Below are 24,384 nucleotides of genomic sequence, written 5' to 3' on the forward strand. Positions count from 1 at the left end.
TTTTAACGTGTGGGTGGGCTTCATTTAAAATAAAAATGAAACAATTTATTTTACACAAAATGTGCCTATGACTATTTTTAATATTGCATACACCAAAAAACTTTTATATTAGTATTACATTTATGAACTGTGTCATAAAATTGTATAAAGAAAGTAGTAAATAAGTAGTACTGCAGAAGAGAGGAGCTCCCCCTAGGGACCAAATATGCTACTGCAGCTGACAGGTTCATCACTCTGAGGCCTTGTTTGGTTAATCAGGAACATTCCTGCATTAGGATGAATTCTTTAGATTTGGTCATTAACCTACCAACAAAATGAATATTCTTTGATTTATTTCACAGATTAAAGTATTTAGAATGAAATTCATTCTTATGTATTAGAGACTTTTTATAGATGCAAAAAAATTTTTCAAAGAAACTAAAGAGGTCTGTATGTATATATTTAACTGTTTTTAATTTGCATATAGTATATGTAATATCTAAAAAGTAAAACTAAATAGACAACACTGAAGTAATGATGCATATAATTGTTCTAATCTTCAAATGTTCCCTTATTAAACAAAACCTACCCTGTTTGTCATATACGGCAATTCTAAAGTAGGACAGAAGACAACACAGCATGTTTTCAGCTCTAATGGTTTTATTGCTTAAGAACTGCATCACCTACAATAGAGGCCAGGCCTTCCAGAAGGGACTAGAATAAAATCTCTGTCTGCTTTTATAAGATGGAGTGAAGAAAAAAAAAAACCCCGACTGTGGCTTATACTCCTACAGCATACTCAGAATGACCAGCAGGGACAAAAACAAGCTTTTTTTGTTGTCTAGATACCCCCCCTCCGAAAAAAAAAGTACAAACTCTCCTGCAGGCACAGAAAAACAATTTTTTTTACCACTTGCTGTGATTCATTTAGATGACAATAACAAAGCAATCACAAAGAATCAGTATGACGACTTCAAACTGTCCGAAACCTGTAGTGTGGTGAATGAAATCAATAAAATAAAAGAAACAAACGCTGCCGTCTCCGGTCGCCCCCTTTAATGCTCAAAGCCTGAGGGCTGCAGACACAACGAGAACAAGCTCTCCCTGCTTTCTTCTTTGTTTTTTTCAAGGTTTAGAGTCTTACATGTGGAAATCGACACCTTAACAGATGGAATTTCTTAACTCTTACACACTCCATGTCTGTGTAGGATACTTGGCACCATAATGCAGTAACAAAAAAAAAAAAAAAACAAGACACAAAGAAAACAGTTTACATTTAAAGGGACACCCAAGGCTACTTAAAATATCACATTCAGAACCATAATATTATAGAAATAAGTTAGAGTAGGAATAATAATGACATAATGTGAGGGTACTATTTATATCAAACATTATCATTCATATATATATATATATATATATATATATATATATATATATATATATATATATATATATATATATATATATATATATATATATTCCATGGTCTATGGCACTGCTTAAAACATTCTTGGATAGGCAATAAATCACTGAAGAGGTTTTCCTTGTGAACTTATCCGAAGGTTTCCGTGGCGTTCCCACTCCCTCAGCTCTCTGCTGCCGCTGCAGCACAAACATTTTGGTACGAATCATAAATTATCTCTTTAAAAAGTACAGCATATAAAATGAAAAAGTCCACTGATGTGTCAGGCAACAGAAGGAAGAGTATATAGTTTAATATAGTTTCATAATAAACTAAGATCAGAAGTCCTACTTATTCCAACAGGGACCATAAAGTTTGGTCAGAGAAGAGAACTGCACTAAAACCATTCAAGGCTCTATATTATGCTGTCAAATGTACAAATAAACCTAAACAATATAGATATACAACATTTGTCGCATTGCACTTTTTTCTTTTCTCTTTTTCCTTTTTTAAAACACATTACATATTGTCTGGAAAGTAGCTTTTATACATATAGGCATACCTAAGCATGGCCAGTAAACGGTGTCTAAAAGCATGTAGTATGTCTGATCTAGATTAGAGTTCTGGAAATGAGGCTGTGGCATGAAAAAAAAAAAAAAAAAAAGGGGTGGTTTATTCATTGCCTTGATTGTCTTTTTTTCTTCTTCTTCTTCTGGGGTATTTGGGTTGCATGGCAACGTTGAGGTCAGCAATGTGCGTCTCTTGCACAGAGCCGGGGCCCTCTTCGGGTGCTCGTCCGCATCTCGAAAAGTGTTTTATGGAGAGAGAACGGAGCGGATGAGCCGTCCGGAAAAAAAACTCAGCGCTGCTGAAAATAAAAGAAGCTTGTCTGGGATCTTCAGTGTGTGCTTGTGCAAACTGGGTGTGCGTGTGTGTGTTTGTGCATGTGTATTTTTTCTCCCCGGTGTTTTCACAGGGGCTCTTCATGGAATATGTTCTAACCCCCTTTGGCAAGAATTCCCTGTGGGACGGGAAAGAAAAAGAAAAACTTTTACACATTCAATTCACAGAGTATTGGAAATAAAAGATGGCTGCTTTACAAAAGTATTCAGATCTCTTGAACTTTCACAGGTTGTCATGTTACAATCACAAACTTCAGTTTGCTTTGTTGGGATTATTCTATAATGGACAAACTTGCTGCATCTAAGCCATCTTTGACATTTTGGCCTGCTGGAGTGCCTTAACTTTGACTAGGATCAGTTATTCTGTTCCAAATATATTGCAGCATCCAACATAAAACCTTTTATGTCAGCTTCATCATCTCAACAAACTTCAAAAACGTAATTTTGTGGTTGTAAGATGACAAACTGGAAAACAGGGTCCAAGCTGTACTTTTGCACTTTATCATCTACAGGACATTCTCTCTCACACATTACAATAAACAAATGTAGCTCTAGGTTATATGTTAGCATCTTAAAATGAACGTGGCATTTTAAGGTCTTAGCGATCATTTAACATTTCTCCTCTGATGAAGTTTTATCTCTGGATAAAACTCTTCATACAGGAAAACCTCCAGTTACAATCGCTTTGGTGTGAGGTAATGGAAAAAAAGAACAAGCAAATCAAGGCAAACAGTTGCAACAATGGAAAGAATGTTAATAAAGAAAAAGAATGATATTTACCACGAAATTACTGCACCACACAACACTTGCGCTTATTTTCATTAGGTTTACCTGCCCGCGATGGTAATCGGAAGGACAGGAAGACGGGCTGGCGGGGGTACAGAAACATACCACAGTCAGGAAAAGGAAAATGGACTCAGTTGATGCTCTGTGGGAAGAGGACACGCTGCTCTCCTCTCACCTCTGAGCACCTTTAACATGCAGGTTAAACTCACACAGCAACACTGCGCTTTTTCGGGCCTGGGTGTCAACTACACTGGACATTTTTTAACCAGAGGCAGCCGAGATCTTAGCACTGATGTGTGTTTTCTGTGGTTTTTGTTGGCCTCCAGGCTCATTTTGCAAAACAGATTTTAACATAAGAAATCTTATAAAATTTTTAGTGTAAAATAAATGTGTTAAAAAAAAACTGAAACTAAAAAATACTTCTTTTATTTAAAACTGTGCTTTTAAGCGTTCATACAGTATTTTTGGTAAGAATTCAACAGAAAATAACCTGCTGATAATATCTGCCTTCTCCATAACACAAAGAGTCTCTTTATTTTCTTCCCCATGTTATTTTTCATTCATCCAGATGTACGTTTGGCCTCAATATGACGCTGAAAAATAAAAATTATCCTCAGCTTTCTAGAGCAAACCCTCTAACCCAACCTAATAAAAGTGGCGGTTCCATCTAGGGAAAAGTAATCAAGCTACTACCATATTTTGTACAGTAGCTTTATTTTGGTGATACTGAGTGTTTTATTTTTAACCAACAATTTTCTTTCCAAGTTTGATTCATCAAATCAAAGCGGACTGCACTTTAAAACCTTATACATGCAGAAAGCTGTGTTCAAACTGTACCGCTTGGCCAAAAAGCAAAAAAACAAAACAAAAAGCAAAGTGAATTTAATAAAGAGAATAGTCAGTCTCCCATCTGATAATTACTGGATTAACATTTATTCTATTGCTCGGAAAAGTTATTTAGCACCAACTTCAGCAATGAATTGTTTCTCGTTTCTTAATCAACTGTGTGAAACGACTGATCCTGTGGTCGTGGAAAAGATGTCATGCATGCATCAGGATGAGAAAACATGTAAGGAGATTACAGAATCTACCAAAACTAGGTGAAATGATATCCAAAGCATTATTAAAAACTGGAATTATATAGGGGGCCCATTGTCTTTAAGGGAAAAAGGTGGCCGAGGAAATTCCTCAAAGTATGTGATTGTATTCACTTACATATTTGGTGAAATCAAATCAAAGAAAAAAACAACAACAACAGTGGGTTAGGGTAACCCTAATCCTAAAGTAAGAGTATTTCCATATGCACAATGTGAAGGGATTGGGAGTGAAACACTGTGCGGCTTTTAGAAAACCAAAAATTAGTAAGGCTAACCTGAAATAAGTGCATTAATTTGCTACGGATCATAAAGACTGGACTCTGGAGCAATGGAAGAAGGTCATGTGGTCTGAGGAGCCAAGATTTCCCCTGCTCCAGAGTGATGGACACATCAGGGTAAGAATACAGGCAGGTGAAGTGATGCATGCATCATACCTAGTGCCTACTGTACCAGCCTTTAGGGGCAGTGCAATGGTCTGGAGAGGCTGCAGTTGGTCAGATGTAGGTTCAGTAACAGCATGTGCTCAGAGAATGAGGTCAGCTGACTACCTGGATGACCAGCTTATCCATCTATAGATATTTTCCTCTCTGATGGAGCAGCCATATTCCATGATGACGATGCCAGGATTCATCGAACTCAAAAAGAGTGTTTTAGGAACATGAGGTGTCATTTGGATTGAGCACCACAGAGTTCACACTTAAACCCCATTGACAATCTTCGGGGTGTGCAGGAGGAGGTTTGCACGGTGGTCAGACTCTACCATCATTAATGCAAGATCATGGTGAAAAATTAATGTAACACTAGGTGGAAAAAAAGCTTGTGACATTGCAGAAGCTAATCGAAACAAAGCTGCAGCTGAATCAAACTAAAGGTGGTCCAAACTGCTAACTGTTGAAGAGTATAACCTTGTTTTTTTGGGGGTTTTTTTTTTTTGGTGGCAACTTTTTTTGACCAGGCAATCTAACAGGAGTGGATTTACATAAATGAGTAAAGCTAAGAATACTTAGTATATATTTTTTTTCATTTCTATGCATTACTAACCCTGTATATAATATTTATAATCATAACCGTGAAAAACAATGAAATAATCTTCACAATTTACAGAAAACAAGGGAAAATAAACATTGGGCTGTTGAATAAACATAAATAGGGATTTATACCTCTTCCTATTAAAAGGAAGCATCAATCATAACAGAACATGGAGAAAGACGTGGGCAGAGGTAGAACTGGTATTACCTTGTGGTCCCCCATGCAGACATTTGGCCCAATGTTATCATACAATATAGACTTCTCCTCATTTTCTGGCTGTAGAGACAAAAAAATAAAAACATGTTAGAAAGAAGAATGGCTATTCTGCAGACCAAACAAACACTGGTTTCAGACAGCGACACTGTGGACAAGCTTTTGTCGTTTTCTTTGGTATACTTAATTAAATGAGCAGAGAGAATAAATGCTAATAAATTATTGTCAATGCTGGTAAAGAATGGTCTTTGCTTTTAAACCAAACAACACATCTAAGTTGTCATCACACAGCTTGGATTTAAGAAAGACATAATCAAGTTTTCATCTCTATAAAGGTGAAACATACTAGATTATTCATACTTTTATGGTTTAGAGCTTTATTATGGAATTCAAGTGTTTTCCAGACCATTGCATACTACCTATAAAGATAAAGAAATGTTTTTCTAAGCCCCAACATATCAGCTCTTCAAAGAGAGCTCTGTCCAAGTATATTAGGGAAAGTTAAAAGGAAGGAAACTGTGCACAAGCATCAAGGAGAATAGGAGCATTGAAAGTTTTGTGAAGCAAAGCTTATTCCAGAGATAATGGGATTCCTAAGGTTTGAATTTGCAGATGGTTTCACTATTTCAGTTTCCAGGTGTATCCAGGACATTTGTTCCACACCTGGCATTAAGCCGTTCCATTAAACCACAGACCATCTCTTAGGTGCACGTAATCCACATTATGTAAAGATAATCTACAATAGCTTCATGCTTCTTCTTTATGTAAAACTCAAAATTTCAGAGAAACTACTCTTCTTGTTTTTATTAACTTGATGCCAAAAAAAATCATAATGGAATAGAATAGAAAATCCCACTATTTTCCCACACTGGGGAAATTCGCGTGTTTACAGCAGCAAAAAGGTTATAGAAAAAATGGTCACAAAAATATGGACTGTAGAAAAATGTATAAGAATAACATAATAGTGGAGAGTAAAAAGATAAACAATAAAATACTATACTATAAAGTGTTTTAACAATATAAATACTATGCACCTAGAGATTAAAAACCCACTATACAGGTATGGACATTTTTAACGGTAACAGATATTTGAAAATAGCTGCAATTTTAGAGAATTTGCAATATAAGTGCAAAATGACAGCAGCAGTTATTTAACTGACTAAGGTAGAAACTGTGGAAAATCAGCATGAATGTAACAACGTATTGAGGTTTTTGGGAACAGTGGTGGTTTTAGAGTCTTACAGCAGCTGGGAGGAAGGATCTGTAATAACGCTCCATGGTGCATTTAGGGTGCAGCAGTCTGTCCCTGAATGCACCATGAAGCGTATTAAAACACTCACTTTAAAAAACATATAAGATTTCATAGACTTCACTATGATTTTAAGTGTTTAAAAAAAGTTAAAAGTTAAAGTTTGGCTTAGGAATAGAGAATACTGAAACCCACTACTTTATATAAAACGTGTAAAGTGCAGTTGGAGCTACATTTCATATAAAATACAACATTAAGTTATTTGTTACTCTAAGAGAAGTCACAAAAATGTTTGCACTGTGGGAACATCAAATGTTTTTTTTTTTTTTTTCCATTCAGTTGATTTTGAACCCTTCCACCAGTCTGCAGGAGGCTGCACTTTAGATCTGTGTACAGAGATGTGGGAAGGAATAGAGCAGAATAATTCCCAGATTGGGTATTTGCTTCTCGATTGGATACACTTTTGTCTGAGCGGGGCTTCTGGATGCGTCTCTGCACACCTAGAGGCTACGTATCCACACATGTACCTTCAGACTGGAGAATAAATCATGACTTGTCTGGTTGAACTAAAGAGTTTTTGAACAGCCACACACACAGATCTGGAGTCATGTTTCTGAGGAAGGAGGCACAGAGTTTGAGAATGAGCGATAAAGCAAATTCAGAATTAACTTCATAGCAATCCTGCAGTGGAGCGGGGTCAGCACACCGCCCGCCTCCACCTCCCTACCTCTCCAAGCGAGCAGCCACCTCTCTATTCGTGTGACGGGCCTCCCCGTCCCGCTGCCTCCCGCACCCCGAGATTCATTCATCAAACACACACTTGGTAATTTACAAAGGCAGCATAAAATTGTAGATTTTCGGGCTGCGTAATCTTTAGACAGATAAACAAATTACCCGAGGGCCCCTCCGGCAGGGAGGGAGCGCTCGCTCGGCTAAACATTCATTACCGGCGCTCCCGGAGCTGGTGGCGCGCCGCGCAGCCAGCGGGCAACCTTTGGCGTGTTAGGGCTCGGCAAGCAGAAAATAACATGATGGCGAGTTAACCGACCGTGCCATGATAGATGATGCCGCATGCCGGGCTGTTTACGGGCCCATGTCTCAACAATCTGTAACGCTCAGAGCCAGAGAGTGTGTGCTCGGTGAATCATCAGCCAATATGCGAAAGCACTAAACTGTTCCACTCCGGCCCTGCATTACCAGCAATTAGCCGGCACTTCAGGGGGAGAAAGGCAAACAGGGAGCCAGCTGTGAGTGAGATTCACCTTTAACATCATTTTGATAAATTAGGCTGATGAAGACACATTTGTGAACCTGCAGTTGTGGTAAAAAAAAAAAAAAAAAAAAGGAAATTACAGTAGAATTTCATGGTTTTAGCAATAAGGACGAATTACAAAATAATTTAGTGAAACTAGGCTCTGTTATTTAAACCTAACCCTATATTTACATCAGTATGACTAATATCTGATAACAATCAGTGGGATTGACTCACTAAAAAGCAGCACCTGTAGGTATTGCTGTTCTGGATCACAACATTGCTGTTTCCTAACTATTATAAATTGCTTTAAAAAGAGATATAACATGCATGTGTTTTGACTATGCTATCTAATCCTAACCTAATCTAAGCATCTAGCTAATCTATTAGTTTTGTTTCCAATCAAATGTTCCTTTGATTTTTATTCAATTATTGCATCTTTTTTTATATAATCATCTCATTCTATTTGTTCATTTTTATTGTTTTTTAATCATTTATGCCACTGCAGTGTACTTTTCTTTTTCTTCTCATGGACATAACTTTGATTTATCCTGTTACTGAAATGGTAAATACTGGGAAAAAAAATTTTTTTCTACTCTTGTGGAGAAAGAAAGTGAAAGACATTTAAGCCGAGGTGGGTAGAATACAAAAAAACTGCACTCAAGTAAGAGAGCTTCTTGGAATTTTAAATGAAGTAACATTTTAAAAAGGAGCCATCTAAAAATGTACTTTATATTTAACAATGGAATATTTCGGTATCTTTTTGTCCACTTCAGGTTAAAATTAATTAATCTTATATCTGGGTAAGGACCAGATCAATTTTACCATCCGGTTTAAAGTAACACATTAGAAGAGATGCAGCTTTTTAATGGTTTATAGTTACTGGTTTCCCTTCACTTTTGTTCTACAGGCGAAACTGCGAAGCTGCAGGTATCCATTCAAGCTTTAGTCACTGGAGAAGAAAGGTCAGGAAGGAATTTCTTCTCATTTGTTGAATACAAAAGAAAGTCAAACTTCCTGAGCACCCCCCTGCTGCTGTGGTTTGGTACTGTACAACACACGGCTGCACTTCTCCCACACACATTTACAGATTAAAGCATGGATATTCATCCTCAAAAAGGAGGTTGGTGGCTGAAAACACAATATTTGGAGGTCAGAAATTATGGAAATTGGATGGCCTGTGATTAACGAGGGCTTGGCGTAAGGGAGAGAAAAAGGAGTAAAGGAAATCTGGGAAAATGTGCCTCGACTGCTGGCAGGATCACTTAGTAATGCAGCAGACAAACTAATGAGTCAAGAGCGCACAGAGAACAGCACTGGTTGTTAGAGGATGAGAGCAAAAAGGTGGCAGATTGGCTGCTGTTTGCAATTCTAAATCAGATCCAAAGTTAAACAGGGCTTCAAACTCTCTGAGGAAGATGAGGATTTATGAAGAAGATGGAGCCCAACAGAACTCTATAAGGGCTGGGATAAATACTGTTTGGGTTCAACTTTGGATCAGTGGGTCAAAAATAATATTCAGCAACACCTCGTCCTTCCATCTGTGAAGTAGCACAGAAGAAAAAAAAATAAAGCTTTACAAAAGTCTCTAAACCGTCTAAAACTAGAAGCTTCACATTGTATTACTGGGGTTTTATGTGACAGACCCACAAAAATCAAAGTATACCTTCATAAAGGAAGGTTTTATGATTGCCAGTTTATTTTCTCATATGTACATCATAGAACCACCTTTTTCTACAAAGACAGTTGGAACCTTTTAGTCTCTATTGGCTCTACACATCTGGGGACTGAAAAGTTTATTTTTAATTAGCTAAAGCATGTAAAGCTCAGCTAGGGGTGAGGGTATCTGTGGACACCAGTTTACTTTGCAGTTGTATTTGGTTTGGACTTTAACTGGGCCATTTGATCCCACATTATTATTCTGGGTGAACATTTAGGGCGCAGCTCCAGTTAGAAGAACTTTGCTTCTAATAGGCTTACATGCAGCCACTACCATGTTTCACCATGAGTATGGTGCATTCAGGGTGGTGGTGGTGCATAGAGCTTAGAATCCTGAGTTTCTGAGTTCGAGACCCACTCCTACAGACTGCCACTCTGGGTCCCTGACCCTTAGACCCCACACTGCTCCCCGGGTGCCGCACATTGGCAGCCCACTGCTCCACAAGGGGATGGGTTAAATGCAGAGATACATTTCTTCAATGTGAGATCAATTATTATTGTCTGTTGTGTTCCTCATGTAAAAGTGTGGATGCAGATTAGAAGGCAGCAGCCTCTTTCCTGTTTGTTGTCTTCTACATAATTTAATCAGAGGGTTCTACCAGTGCAGCTCCTCCACATAAAATCCATAAAATAATCCCTGAAATAGCAGCTGTGACATTACAAAAATAAATTTGCCAAACATGGGATGGTGACATCATTTTGGGAAAAGATGTAAAGGAAAAGCAAATTTAGATGTAAATTAGCTTGAAAAATGTGATTGTTAGAACCAAAAGTCGGGCTGACCTTTACAACCAGGTCTTTAGCTGAAGGTGACATAAGGATTCGGTCACACCAGGCGGGGCATCTGGTGTTCATGTACTGCTTCCCATGATGCCGGTCCTCACTGTACGGATAACTGGAGAAGAAAGAAAAAAATAGGAATAAATCAGAGCAACAAACATGAAGGAGAAGCTATATTTCAGAAGCGTTCCCTTTATCCCCCGGTATTTATTTCCTAAAACAGCTACTGAAGATGCCGATAAACAGAATGTCTATTAATCAGAGTTTGAAAAGAGAAATAAACATCATCTGTCATCCCAGAGATAGAGATCACAAGAAAACAGGAGGTCCATTAATATGACCAATCATCTGAGTAATCACTTAAATCAACATACAAAGATGGCTCTATCAAAGCAATCTTTCTCTGCCAAATGTGCGGGTTGTGGAAAAAAAAAACCTAGAACAAGTGTGATTTGGGCAGAGCGGGCCAGAGGGAGATTCAGCCGCCCATATGTACAGCTACACCCCAGCACGGTCATCAAAAACAGATTAGGTGCTTCAGCAAACGGCCATGAGCAATTGTGTCTTGGAACAGCCGGGAACAAGCGCGTGATTTAAGTGGCGGAGTCGGGCGGGGAGCCATCGAGCTGATGCAGATTTACATTGTTGAGAATTCAATTTGCCCCTCCGGCTCATCAAACTGCTTCGGATTTACACGCCACCAATCCAATTTGTTTGTCTGCGCTCATCAGGATGTAACAGCAGGCTTACATACTGTAATACCAATCCAATTTGCTCCCTCAGTGCCAAGCGTGCTAACTGTAGCATAACAGCGAGCACCTCTTCTCAGAGGACAATGATACCCTAATGGTAAAATAAACACAGGCGCACACTGGGGGGGTTATGCATGACTCCTGCCAAGCTTTGATAGCATAAACGGACAATGTACTGAAGCTCTGTCAATATCTGCAGCTTCAGGTCAAGCTGTAGGAGCTACAGCGGACAGGCTGATCCTAGTGCTTGGATGTGAACTGTTATCAATTAAGACCTGAAGCTGTTTTTCATTTCCTCTAATATGTGTATTTTTATTTTTTTTATAAATCTAAGAGTTTTAAAGCCTCTTATTCTCCTGCTAACAGGACGGCACTCATCCTTCACCTTTAGCATAACTCGGTGCTGGAGAGGGTGGAACATTTATAAATACTGTTTTTGTCAAATAAGAGAAAAGTGGGACTTGGTTCACCCCTTTACTTCACATCTGCTGATAAATCTCTCCCTTCAAGGTCAAACTGGATACTTATAAATTCTTACACTGTGTGAGCACATAAATGTTTATATTTTTACAATCCTACCTTCCTTGTATGAGTTTTATCTGAAGAGCAATCGTTCTTGTAGAGCAATCACAGAAAATAAGCTAATATTTATGAATATTGCCGTAAATGTCTAAATGCCGACTGTTTATTCACAGTACCAATTGTTTATATATAGCTTTGCAATAATGTAGTTTAACTGTAATATGCAATTACCTTCCACTGCACTTTAATTTAGATAGCTTCTGTCCAAACTTTATTTATTCATTTTATAGTAAAATCCACCTGTATGTTATGCTATTGTACATAACTGTAAAAACCCTATTTATAGTAATATCCACCTGTATATTATATTCAGTACATATCCAGCTGTAAATTTCGTTAATAACACTAGTTATCTATATATTATATTCATAGGACAAATCTATTAGTAAGATTCTGTTTATACTGGTATTCATCTCTATATTTATTCAGTAGAAACCCATATCCTGTATTTATGGAACCATTATTTATCCTGCACTTCCTGCTATTGCGTTCTGGTTAGACCTAAACTGCATTTTGTTGCCTTGTACCTTTACCTGTGTAATGACATTAAAGTTGAATCTAATCTAATCTAAATGTTAATATATTTATTTTTCATAACTCATTGAATTGGAATCTCACTAAAATCTCAAACCTATTCTTCTCACTTATGAAGTTAGACTTTTATTTGGAGTAATTACAGACAGTTTGATAGTTTCTTTAAGAGTTTCTTTATGTTCATTTAGTTAATGATCTTACAGCTTATTTAAATAAAAAAATACAATTTCTACGAGAAAAATAGAAAATAAAATAAAAATAATTGAACTTTCTTGATCTGGAATTGGAGAAATTTACCTCTTCGTTTAACCCATCCACTAGAGGAGCAGAGGGCTGCCATCATGGGGCACTCAGGGAGCAGTGGGGGGATGAGGGTCTTGCTCAGGGACCCAGAGTCGCAGTCTGTGGGAATGGGGCTTGAACTCAGAACCTCAGGATTCCAAGCTCTATGCACTAACCACTAGGTAGCCACTCCCTAGTCTATTATATAAAAGCCAAATAAATCTGTATTTATCAGGGTAATTTCCACCTGCTAAAAACGTATGTCTATGTGCTTGGGTTGGGTGTGGGGTGCTACATTCATGAATTACTGCATGAATGTACTATAGCATGGAGATGTTCAACCTAAGGTACTATTGAAATGTAATAGATGTCCAGGCTTTAATAGCGGCCTACTGCTTTTCTGTATTGTCGGTTGGAATGTCTCTTCATCTCTGTAATGACAAACAGTCTTATGGAGTTTAAGTCTGTCTAATTCCATATTTCTCTCTTTGCTTTGTTTAACTGTTTTGCTTGAACCCATTTATCAACCAGACTTCTTTCATTCACTTAATTTTCCACAAATATTCTTAAATTTAGTGCTTAGTGAAAACTAACCCAATAAAGCTATTACACTGAGTGCCTTGCTGTCCTTTGGAAGGATGTCCGTGCCTATCTCTGGAAAATGTTCCAAAGATTATGATGACATTATCTGCAAATAAAACAATTTCTTTATTGCTTTTTAGCAAGACTTTCCATCTGACAATCTGAGTATTTGCATTGCTCAGTAGCTGGATGCCATAATGATAATAATAATAAGAAAAGATTTAAAGTCGTGCTCATTTTTAAAAATTGATTGACTGAAATAAAATCCCTTTCTGATCACAATCCAGTTTACTTAGATGCATTTGTATGTGATTGGATGTAAAAGGGGTTAAAGCTGGGGCATACGCTTTCTCTGGCTCACGGACACACACACACACACACACAGACCCAAACGCACACACAGACCCAAACCCGACCAGGTGTACAAACAGACCTGCCGAGAACTTTTTAAAGTTCTCCGCCTCCAATTAGCATTAATAACATTCAAACACCGGGGGAAATGTATGGAGGTTTTGACATGCAAATCAAAGGGGCTAAAGAAGTGATCCCAGGATAAAAGGGAGCATGAAGAATAGGATGAGTGAAACCGATAGAGAGCGGGAGGCAGAGGAGAGGGGATAAAGATGGATCAGACAGAAGAGAGGGTGGAAAAGAGCAAAGTCTTCAAAGAGCTTTGAGAGCAGCTCCACTTCAGGGTGGCCTGAATGCTGCCGCTTCCTGAGGTGACAGCCTGAGAACAATCCACCAATCAGGGTTGCTTCTTGGAGCTTTATTGACTAACAAGACTGGGGTCATTTTGGTGTTAAATAGATAGAGAGAAAATCAAGTTTCCCTCCTCACCTCCCTCAGACAATGAAGTCCTGCTGGATAACTTCCCCGGGTCAGTTCAACAACACATCTCAGTCATTTCTAATGACGGCAAGTCATAAAATAAAGATTAAAAGCACTTAGCTATTTCCATTTAACTCCAATCCTCTACATGTAGAGGTGTAACATGTTTCCTTCTGCCATACCGCACCCTCCACTGCCTCTAACACAGATAACAGGCATGAATGCAACTGCAAACAGTGGATCCAAAGTGATTAATGTGTCCGATAAGGAAACTCACAAACTTATCTGGGTGGGTAAACTGTCGGAGAGGGTGTGTGGGCTACAGCAGGGCTAATTACGTTAATTAATGAGCTACAGCTGATAACTTCTACTATTGTGTGCCTGGAGAGAGGCTGTGCAGCACTTCATGGAAACCACACAGACACACCAAACAAACAGAGAAAAAGGACTCTACCACCTGTAGTTCTGAATAAAACTTTCTGCTAACTAAGAGTTGTGCATCACCTCTCAGTGTTTAATTACATCAGGTTTAAAAATAAGTGCATGTTCAGCTGAGAGTGAAATATTTCTCCTGATGGAAACCTGTTGTTGAGACTGCCCAGTTAATCCATTGTTTTGTGCAGGCGGCCACTCTACAGATGATACATGTGTGTATAGTCTCATAGCAAGACCCTCTAGCAGCTATTGCCAGCTCATTCATTCATGCTTGGTTTAGGGTTTAATGTTTGACTTGGCTGCTGGCACATTACTCACATGTGTTGCTGCTGTTGTCAGCTTGTTTGTCTTGCAAAAGTAAAAAAAAAAAAAAAAAAAAAAAAAAACTGGCAAGGTGAGAATGGCCCCAAAGAACAGAGTAAAACCTGACCTCATCCATCAATGGGAAAGGCAACAATCATCATCTTCACAGGTGATTCCCCGCTTTGAATGTATTATATTGGGATCTTAATATAGGAATTCCATGAAGAAGGAAAAGTAATAAAAAAAAGTTCTCTGCACAAATTGTTAAAGGAGCTTCAGTGGCACCCTCTGTTGTTTTGGACACTGACATTTTCCCTATTCTTTCTTTATAAATGATTGAATCTCAGTTAGATTCAATGATTTATACCAATGAGCATTGAATTTAAAATCTAGTAACAGATTTAGGTCTTGACTTTTAATCAGGACTAAGTTTTGATCTAAACCAATCCACTGTTCTTTGGCAGAAGGTTTGGGGTCGCTTTCCTTCTGGATTTTGGACGTCACCAGCAATCTTCTTTGTTTTTAGCCTCCTACATTTTTTTCTTTCGGGATTGTCTTGTATTTAGTTCCATTTACTTATCAACTCTGACCAGCTTCCCTATTTTTAAGTCTTGAAACAATCTAAAAACCTCACATGATAGTTTTTTTTTTTTCAAATAAAATCCTTAACAAGTACATTAAATTTTAGGGTTGCAGTAGAACAATATATTCAGCAGCAGTTATTAACAACTAGAACTACCTCAGGAATGCACTGCATGTATTTGCTCTATTGTGGCTCCACCCTGTATGTCCCTATGTAATTGTAATAAGTTTTCAATATTTAAAAGTCCATTCAGCTAAGGCCAGACACTCCAGACTTCCTGAACCCACACACTTTATCTCTATTTTCAAGAGCAAGGGCCAATAAATAAAGAAAAAGTGACAGGCCAAACAGAGGACCATTCACTTACCGAGTATTTAATGAGTGCCATATAAACTTGGGGATATAGGTAGGGCAGGAAGCCAAAGATAAGAGTTCTCAAATACGAGACATGATGTCATGGGTGCTAACCAGCATCGTGGCAGGTTGGAGTGGCCAATGCTGGGCTGGAATTGGCTAAAAGTATTAAGACTTGGCTTTCTAACGACTTGCTGCCTCTACATCTTTGTTTGCATGTGGTTGTTGGGGGTGGCTTGGAAAATACAATATACACAGAGAGATACAAGAAGATCAGCCAAATGCTATCAATAACTCTGAATTTGAAGAGCTGGGAGGCTTTACAGTCAATACTGGCATAGAGGAGCACAAACAGAGTGGAACACCATTGGTTTGGCTGCAGCTCGCTGGGATTCAGCAACAACTTCTGCCCTTAGCCCATCTAAATGAAGACAGGAAGACACAGATGGCATCTATTTAAGCCTCTCTGAGTGAGATTGTTTAAAACAAAGCCTCCCTCTCAGAGGCATTGTCTCAGGCAAGAGGCAACGATACATGACAGCAGCGAATCTTCAGCTGTTATCACCACAGTAGCCCCTCATCATTTTCACTGGCTCTCCTGTAGTTAGAATGATGGATGTGCTGCTGGTCGTAAAACAATGTTCCTGTTCAGTAGATAAGGCCGTAATGCTGAGAGCAGCCAACACAAACCCCACACACTCACAGCAGCTCGCTTTTCAACCCAACATTGTGGCTAAACTATCTCGGTGGTGCTCCTTAAATGGAGTCACATGATCTGACTACAGCATTGCACAGCTGTCACAGAGCAGAAAACAAGCAGCTTCCTTCATATGTGTAAAGAGATGGGCTGCAGAACTAATGTATTAACAATCAAACACATATGCAGAGAGGGTGAGATCATTTGTTCAGACCTTCAGAGGGTAACGGCATAATGAAGAGGTTTGTTCACAGATACGGTATTAAAAAAAAGGCCAGCCATAAGACTCTGATAAACTCCTAATATTCTCCTATTACCTGAAAAGATGGCAGATAGCCTCATGCATTTGAGCAGGTATCAGTTTCATCACATAAGTGGCACATTTAGCGACATCCTTCTACACGCTGGAGCTTTAAAAACATTTGCCCTACGGCTGATCTCAGGATGCTTTCCATCCAGCAACGAAACAAGCATCTATCAGTCTCAGCCTCTCAACAGAAACTCACCTCCCGACCTTTCGGTCAGTCTGGGCTTCTCTGCTTCGACCAATGTCTAGACTTGACAAGCAATGAAGCAGCAATCAAGACTGTTTCATTCCGAGACATTTCCAACAGGCCTACTGTGGGCACCTACAGGAATGTTCAGCTGAGAAATTAAATAATATTTCAAAGTTTTGGAATAATGGGAGCAGATCTCTAGATATTCAGTAGCTAATTTGTGTCAAACCATGGCCAATAAAGTTGGTGAAGGTGAAGATGTTTTGCACTTGGTCTTTTATAGTTGTTTTTTTCCCCCAGCGTTTTCTTGTCATTACGCTTGTCACAAGTAGTGAGCAACGAAATTAACTCTCTGCATTTAACCTATTCCCCTAAGGGAGCAGTGTCATTGTGCGGCACCCAGGGAGCAGTGTGGGGTTTAAGGGTCTTGTTCAGGGACCCAGAGTGGCAGTCTGTGGAAGTGGGGCTTGAACTCAGAACCTCAGGATTACAAGCGCAATGCCCTAACCACTAGGCTACCACTCCTCAAGGCAGGCATTAAGGGTCTTGCACTAACTTGGACTTGGACTGGGTCTAAGAACCCACAGTGGCAGCTCATTTCCCCAGCTGGGATATGAACCCAGGCTTCCTATTTTGCAGGATGGGTGATTTACCACTTGAGCTACCAGATACTCTACCACCCTGAAAATGTTATTTTTTGTATAATAAAAAAGCTACTGTAATACACTTGAATTAACTCAAAAGGGTAATTAAAAAGAATAAGATAGCAACACATAAGATAAACGACCTTATGACTGCTAACGTTTTGCAACTTATTATTTTAGATGAGTTTCAGGGTTACTTTGATTAACTGAAGTTATTTCTTATAGAACATGAAGGGTTCTGTCTGGAATTTTCCAGAACCAGAAAGTTATGTTAGCTGTCTTGTTATTTAGTGCGACTTAAAGGTTTACTTTCTTAAAGATACAATTTGTCTTGAAGGGTAATTTCTTGAACTCACTCATTTTTTTTTTTTTTTTTTAAATCAAAGGTTCCCTTCTGGACTTTTCTAGTTAATTTCCAGAACCTGCAGATTATTTTTATTTTTATTTTCTTCAACTAACAGGTTACTTTATATGAGCATTTTAAGTAAAATTTTTTCTGCATTTGTCTGCAATTACCTCAGATTTTCATTCTTACTTTCTGGCATTAACACAGTAGTTTCAAAGAACTTAGAGATTACTCTCCTGATAATACAGTTTGTTATTTGTTTTCTGGGAGTTTGCAAGTTATTTTTAAGGAATGTACAGATTACTTTCCAGGAACCTGTTAGCTATTTTTGTAAATCTTACAGTACCTTTGCTTTAGGTACCAGCAATGTTGCTCTTATACAAAAAAAAAAGAAAAGAAAAATTCAGTCCTTTATAAATATATCCTTTTCCTACATCCCCCACCAACACTAACCTCCACATCATCTTTCAGCTCTGAAATCACTCATGATATGGCCACTGATAGAGTTGTGCCGCTGGTCTGATGTCACTCAAAATCTCCCTCAAAGCCCACTCCAGTAACCACGTTACAACAAGAATACATTCTCCTACTCGCTCATCAGCCACTGCATTTATTTTTTTCAGTAGCTGGGGAACAATTCAATTTTTGCATCGATCTTGCGCAAAAAAACTGAAGAGAAATCAGATCAGAGGAGTACTAAAAGCTTTCCCTTAAATCAATCAAAATACATGAATAAGTTACTGTTACTTTTGTATGATTTTAGGGGGATATTACCTACCTTATAATATTAAAATATGAAATAAAAGCTACCGTGATCTCCAGTAAACTTACCATTACTTTTAATAATGGCTGTGCTGCAGTCCATGGCCTCATGGATGGTTGGCAGTTTCATGTATTACAGCTGATAGAGAAACCGTCTCTAAATAAACGATAAGCGTAATAGTTTCATCTTTCCTCTGAGCGTACATGTAAGCCCGTCTGCATCGCTGTGAGGGTGTTGGGCGGCTTATCCGCCTGTAAGAGCGGGGCAGCCGGCTGGCTCCAGGTCCAACTGTCACAAGGCCGGGGCAAATTCCTCACCCCAGTGCCCAAGTACTCAGATCTGTCACCGCCAACTTTGACAGATGACTTCCAAAAAGTAGAGGAATATAAAATTTGCGACCCACGGCCGCTACAGAGAAGGTGGAATACCTGGCTTCAGAAACTAGCTAAAAAAACATCACCTTTGCCCTGTTACGACAACACAAAGGTTGTATCTCAATAGAACAGATGATGAACATAAAACTGATTTATATACCGTTGAATGTAGCTTATAAACAGAAAATTGAGAAACCCGAACTGCATATTACAGAAAACCATAAAGAAAGAATTTTAAGTGAGGAAATACTATGATCACTATGATATAGCTCATATAACTGGTGGCCAGTTCTAGCCCTTAATGTTTCTGAAGTGAAACAGAACCAAATGTATGGTTCCTTAGTGGCCTCTGCATAACCTCACATACATGAAGTAACATCTCAGCAGAGAAACAGATTATAATAGAAGAGAATAGAATAGAAAGTCCCTTTATTGTCCCAAAATTGGGAAATTCTGGTGATACGGAAGGAAAAAGATAATAGAAAAAATTGTCACACAAATGTGGCCCTTAGAAAACTGTATAAGAATAATATAATAGTGAAGTGTTAATAAATAAACAAATAAAATGCTGTACTGTAAAGTTTTATAAGAATATAAATACTGTGCATCTGGAGAAAAAATAACCAATATACAGCATTAGACATGTTTACAGTAAATAATCAAAAATGTTAAATGCCACAGTAAAAAGCCATCCTTAAAATACTACTAAACACTGGAAATGTCTTTTTTTACTGCATATTTTAATGGTTTAATGTAATATTGTTTCTGAGAAACTAAATATTGAGTTTTATTAGCTTAGAGCCATAATCATCACAATATACAGAGATAAACATGCAGAATGAATCCCTCAGTGTAAAACCGATCTATAAAACCATAGCTTTTTAAATTGAATCATTGAGACAAGTTACTTTTTGTTTAAAATATGTTCTAATTTATGTTGATTCACTTGTACTTTTACATATCGTCAGGTAGCGTTCATTTTCTTCGACTTTTCAATCTGATCCTGTTGATTTGCGCCCAGCTATCTTAGGGTGATATCCAATCCAATCCATGGAGAGAATTAACTTAACGATTAAACATTTGAGGCTATTATTGATTTATAGATCAGGAGCAAAGTGAGCCGTGCGTGTGCATGCCTGTGTGCAGAGATGAGGGGTTATTCTGATGGCCGGCATTAAAAGAAAAAAACAAAAGAATAATAACCCCACAGATGGCGAGGGGACGGACCTGAGCGCAGCGTGTGACGGTGAACAATCGTTGAGGCTTGATTGCTCAAGGAGCACGAGGCGAATCTGACAGGGGGAGGGGTACCGGTCCATGCATGAGAGTGACAGAGATGGGTTGTTTAAGTTTAACTAGGCCTCCAGTTCCCATTACAAGCCTGAGAATGATGCGTGTTGTCGCAGAGTCGATCAAATCAGTTTTCATATGCCGCTTCATGCGTTTGATTCATCGTCACCTCAAATGAGAGGAAATCATTTGTATTCTTTCACAGCAGCGTGCTCATGCCTCCCCGTGGAGAGATGATTCAGTATTATATGGAAAGGTGCAGGAGTCAGGCAGTGTAAGAGGACGATAAATCCACCTGTCACTTATGCAAAGTGATGTAAATGGGGTCCCTGATTAAGACACAGAGTCGTTTAAAAAACAGGGACTGGCAAAGAAGTGACACCCGCACACCTACTGAGCCTCAAACACGCAATCTCTAATCGATTCACACACACACACTCAGAACATCTGAGGTTTCTAACGTCCTTTCACACACACACACTTTAAAAATCCCCCGCCGCCCTGCGCCTGCCACTAGAGCAGTTTATCAAGTAATTATTGTTTGATTACAGCGTTTCATTATCTGCACTGATTGAGTCACAACCAACGGCAAAGGTCAAGCGCCATTAACGCGGCGTTCCCCGAAACATATTTCCACGCCAGCCGCATGTTTGCCCTCCCTCTCCTCTGAAAGGGCTAATTGCAAATGCATTTGTTTGAGGAAGAGAAGACCGCCAGCTCCCATCTCTGCCACGTCCCGCTGAGACTACATTATCAATGCGGCCCATAGCGCTATGTGCAGCACGCACGCCTATATTCACATGGGAGCTGTTTGGGAGCATGTGCAATCATACTGATCCCTATAAAACAAGAATTCAGGAGCTTTTATTGTACTCCTTGGTGGAAAAAAAATGACAGTCTCTGCTTCTGACCTCAGTCTTCAGAGCTTCTAAAGCCTCCTGACAACAAATCTGTTTGCTTTGATTTTTAAGCATCTTGTCCAGAATATAAACAAGCTGCTCCAAATTTATAAACCAGGAGTTGTTAAAACAAACTGAGTGTATTTCTTTATGATGTGTTTGAAACTATAAAACTGTCATTCTGGAGATGCAATGTACTAATGTATAGATTTATTTGCTTCCTTGATCAAATAAGCTAAGCTTTGGTTGCAGTAGCAGAGTTTCATATGGGTTTTTTTGTTGTTTTTTTATACATCAAACCTTTAATTTAACTTAATTAACAAGGTTAAATAAAGAAAATGTGTTTGCTTTTACAAAAATTAAAGAAACAAGTTAATCAAGGGTTTTTTCTTTTAATTTATACTTGACTTTGATATGATAAGTTGCATGCAATACCCTGACTACCTGTATATCTGGTATAAATATGAGCTACCAAAGAGTCCAATTTGTCTTAGCCATGCTTTCAAATGGGTAAAGCAAGAAAACATGTCATTTTAACCAGAAAAACTGACATCTGAAAATGCCTAACACAAACTATTACTGTAAATTTAAAAAGCATATTACATTTAACAATGCTTTATTAAGTTTTCTATGCTATTTATTTAAAAATTATTGATGAAATTTCAGATAGAATTCCAACAATTCCAAATTAAGAAAAAAGGTTAATTCCTTTTGTTTTGGAATAAAATGTTAATCAGACCAGCTTGAATTACTTGTATCCAAAAATCCATAAACACTGCAAAGGTTTTAAAAGTGCATTGGACCATACCTGGGAGGGAAAGAGATTTCCAGCTCATGCAGCCGATCCTTGAACACCGACAGCTCCTTGTCAAACTCTAAAAGCTGGGAAGAGCAAAGAGAACAGAAATAATAAGAAAAAATTATACCTAGACATTAAATAACAAGTAATCACGACTATTTTTGAGCAATAATTAAGATGATCTGAAGCAGGGTTAGTCATCCACATCAACCTTTTAGGACTTATGTCAAACTTTCAACCTTTTCAGACTCTAATTTCCAGAAATATAAATTATATTTTCACATAGATGCAACATTTCAGAGTAAATGTTTGTATAGCAACAAGCCTTTTAATTGAAAACCTTCAAAAAAAACTTAAGGATTAAGATCAGTGCTTAACTCGACTTAATGGGGATGAAGGGCACAGAGCAGGGGAGGAATTTAAGAGTTATTCTAAACTCGAACTTACATTTTAAAAACTACATTAAGTCTATTACTAAATTAGCCGAATTTCATTAAAACAGCACATTAATAATCAGAACATGTATCATATGACAACATTTCTGAAACCTGTCATCTGAGTTTATTTAAAAACAAAGGAGGGATTTTAAATACAGCCATTGATTAACAAAGCAATGGCTGGTATATGTTCAAAACATACTTCTGAGGTTATTTTCAAGTATGAAACATGTAGACTGCCCAGATTTTGGGAGACTAGCTAATTCAGATTTCCGGGACATGAACTAAACCAAGGAAAGCAGCATTCATTTACCAAACTGCTTAGCCAAACAAAATGCCTGAAAACTTAAGTTACTTAAAATTTTCTACAGCTTTTGATCAAAGCATCTGAATTAGCTGACATTTCTTCTGCAATTTTGAATGTTAAAAAGCAAAACAAAAGCAGACATGCAAGTGAATGCAAGTAAAAATAGCTACCTCTCATGATAAATCTATATATATATAAAAAAATCAAATAAAAAATAACGAGGTTTTAAGGTTTATTGCGCCCAACCATAGTTCTTTATGTCTGTTTGCACTTAAAGATTAGTTCCTTTTTATGCAATCACTTTAGTGCACAATGATAAAGGTCTTCATTATTATAATGTATTTCCTTTGTTTCCTTTAAAGCACCTTGGAGCCCTCTAAATAAATGATGCTATAGAAATAAACAGACAGATACACAGTAAGATCAAGATATGAACTAAACTATGACAACATGGATTGGTGTAAATTTTTATCAGCAAAATCTGCACACACGTTTCATCCTCTTTGCTTAAAAATCCAAGTTTCCTGAACAGAGCAGGCATTAGCCTAAAAACAGTTCAGTAGCTTTTAATTCAAGCAGCTTCATTGGGTTCAGCTAAGAAGTCAATACCCATTCATCACCGGGCCTTATAGTCTCAGAGAGGTGAGGATAAGAAAGAGTCAGCTGCACGTGATGAGGATCTCATCTTTGGACTCGTTCAGTTACTCCTACATACCTGAAAGAGGTGCGGGGCATTGATGTCAGTTGACCAACTATATCTGTGTGTGTGTCACTACTTCTCTCCAACTGGGGTGTGTCTCTCTCTATAACAACAGAGCATCTACACACACTCTTCATCAATCATGTCTCCTCACCCAGCTGTACTCACTCACTAGAGTGTACACACACACTTCCCTCTGTTTCCCACCTTTCACAAAACCCATAAATCATTAGTGAAAAGTGCAATTAGCGGCTCCTTGTACACATTAATTATCTGTGAGATGAACAGGTAGCCAGGGCACCTGCATGGCTGCCTCCCTGAGAGACTGACAGCCACGTTTCCAGGCAACCCTTGGTGGACCTCACTTTAGCCATGCCCTATTCCCTTCAGACAGGAAGACAGGGAGATGAAGGGGAGCCATGTTGGTTTGCTGGTAATTTGGGCTTCTGAACATGATTCAAACACTGGGAAACAATTATGTCCTGATGAAGACATCCTCCACGATAAGCCTGACAGCATTTTGTATAGGCACCCTGACATTAATGACATTACATTGCTGCATTAAACCTGACAATATGTTGATGGGTACATAATGAAACATCATTGTAGATGACGTGGTGCACATGGGTAATATTTGGAAGGACGTCCTCACCAAGCAGATGTCATACAGGAATTACTACACCAGCAGAAGGTAAGGGTTGTCTCCCACCTACAGTGACATCTCCATCTTGTAAATATAGGATCGTCTCCATGTCATTGGTAAGTACACACTTAGAAACGAGTCCTGTACAAGCGTTTTGCAACCGCACACGTCCTCTGCTTGCGTATGCGATTATGTGGCAGCGGTGTAGAACAGCAGCCAATACTTGCAACCGCAGCGGCCTCCCAGACAGAGTCTCAGCAGTTCAGGAGGGCAGATGTGCCGCATTCATCAAACTCACACCGCTGAGGGGGGGAGAGTGGTTGGGGGTCACAGGAGAGA

General features: G+C 38.5%; 1 protein-coding gene across 1 annotated transcript in view; it reads right to left on the minus strand.

Annotated features, from left to right (window-relative positions):
- Window positions 1-1,436: 1,436 nt before the first annotated feature.
- The window catches only part of inpp5a (inositol polyphosphate-5-phosphatase A), a 118,444-nt gene continuing 95,496 nt past the window's right edge, over window positions 1,437-24,384 (minus strand). The window contains exons 10-14 of the mRNA XM_015387960.1: window positions 21,968-22,041; window positions 10,415-10,526; window positions 5,406-5,474; window positions 3,118-3,154; window positions 1,437-2,405 (exon numbers count right to left, since the gene is read on the minus strand). Coding sequence (XP_015243446.1) covers window positions 2,368-2,405; window positions 3,118-3,154; window positions 5,406-5,474; window positions 10,415-10,526; window positions 21,968-22,041 — 330 coding nt within the window. The 3' untranslated portion in view covers window positions 1,437-2,367. The remainder of the gene's footprint in view (window positions 2,406-3,117; window positions 3,155-5,405; window positions 5,475-10,414; window positions 10,527-21,967; window positions 22,042-24,384) is intronic.

The sequence above is a fragment of the Cyprinodon variegatus genome, unplaced genomic scaffold (genome assembly GCF_000732505.1).
Source record: "Cyprinodon variegatus isolate N-32 unplaced genomic scaffold, C_variegatus-1.0 Scaffold409, whole genome shotgun sequence".
NCBI lineage: Eukaryota > Metazoa > Chordata > Actinopteri > Cyprinodontiformes > Cyprinodontidae > Cyprinodon > Cyprinodon variegatus.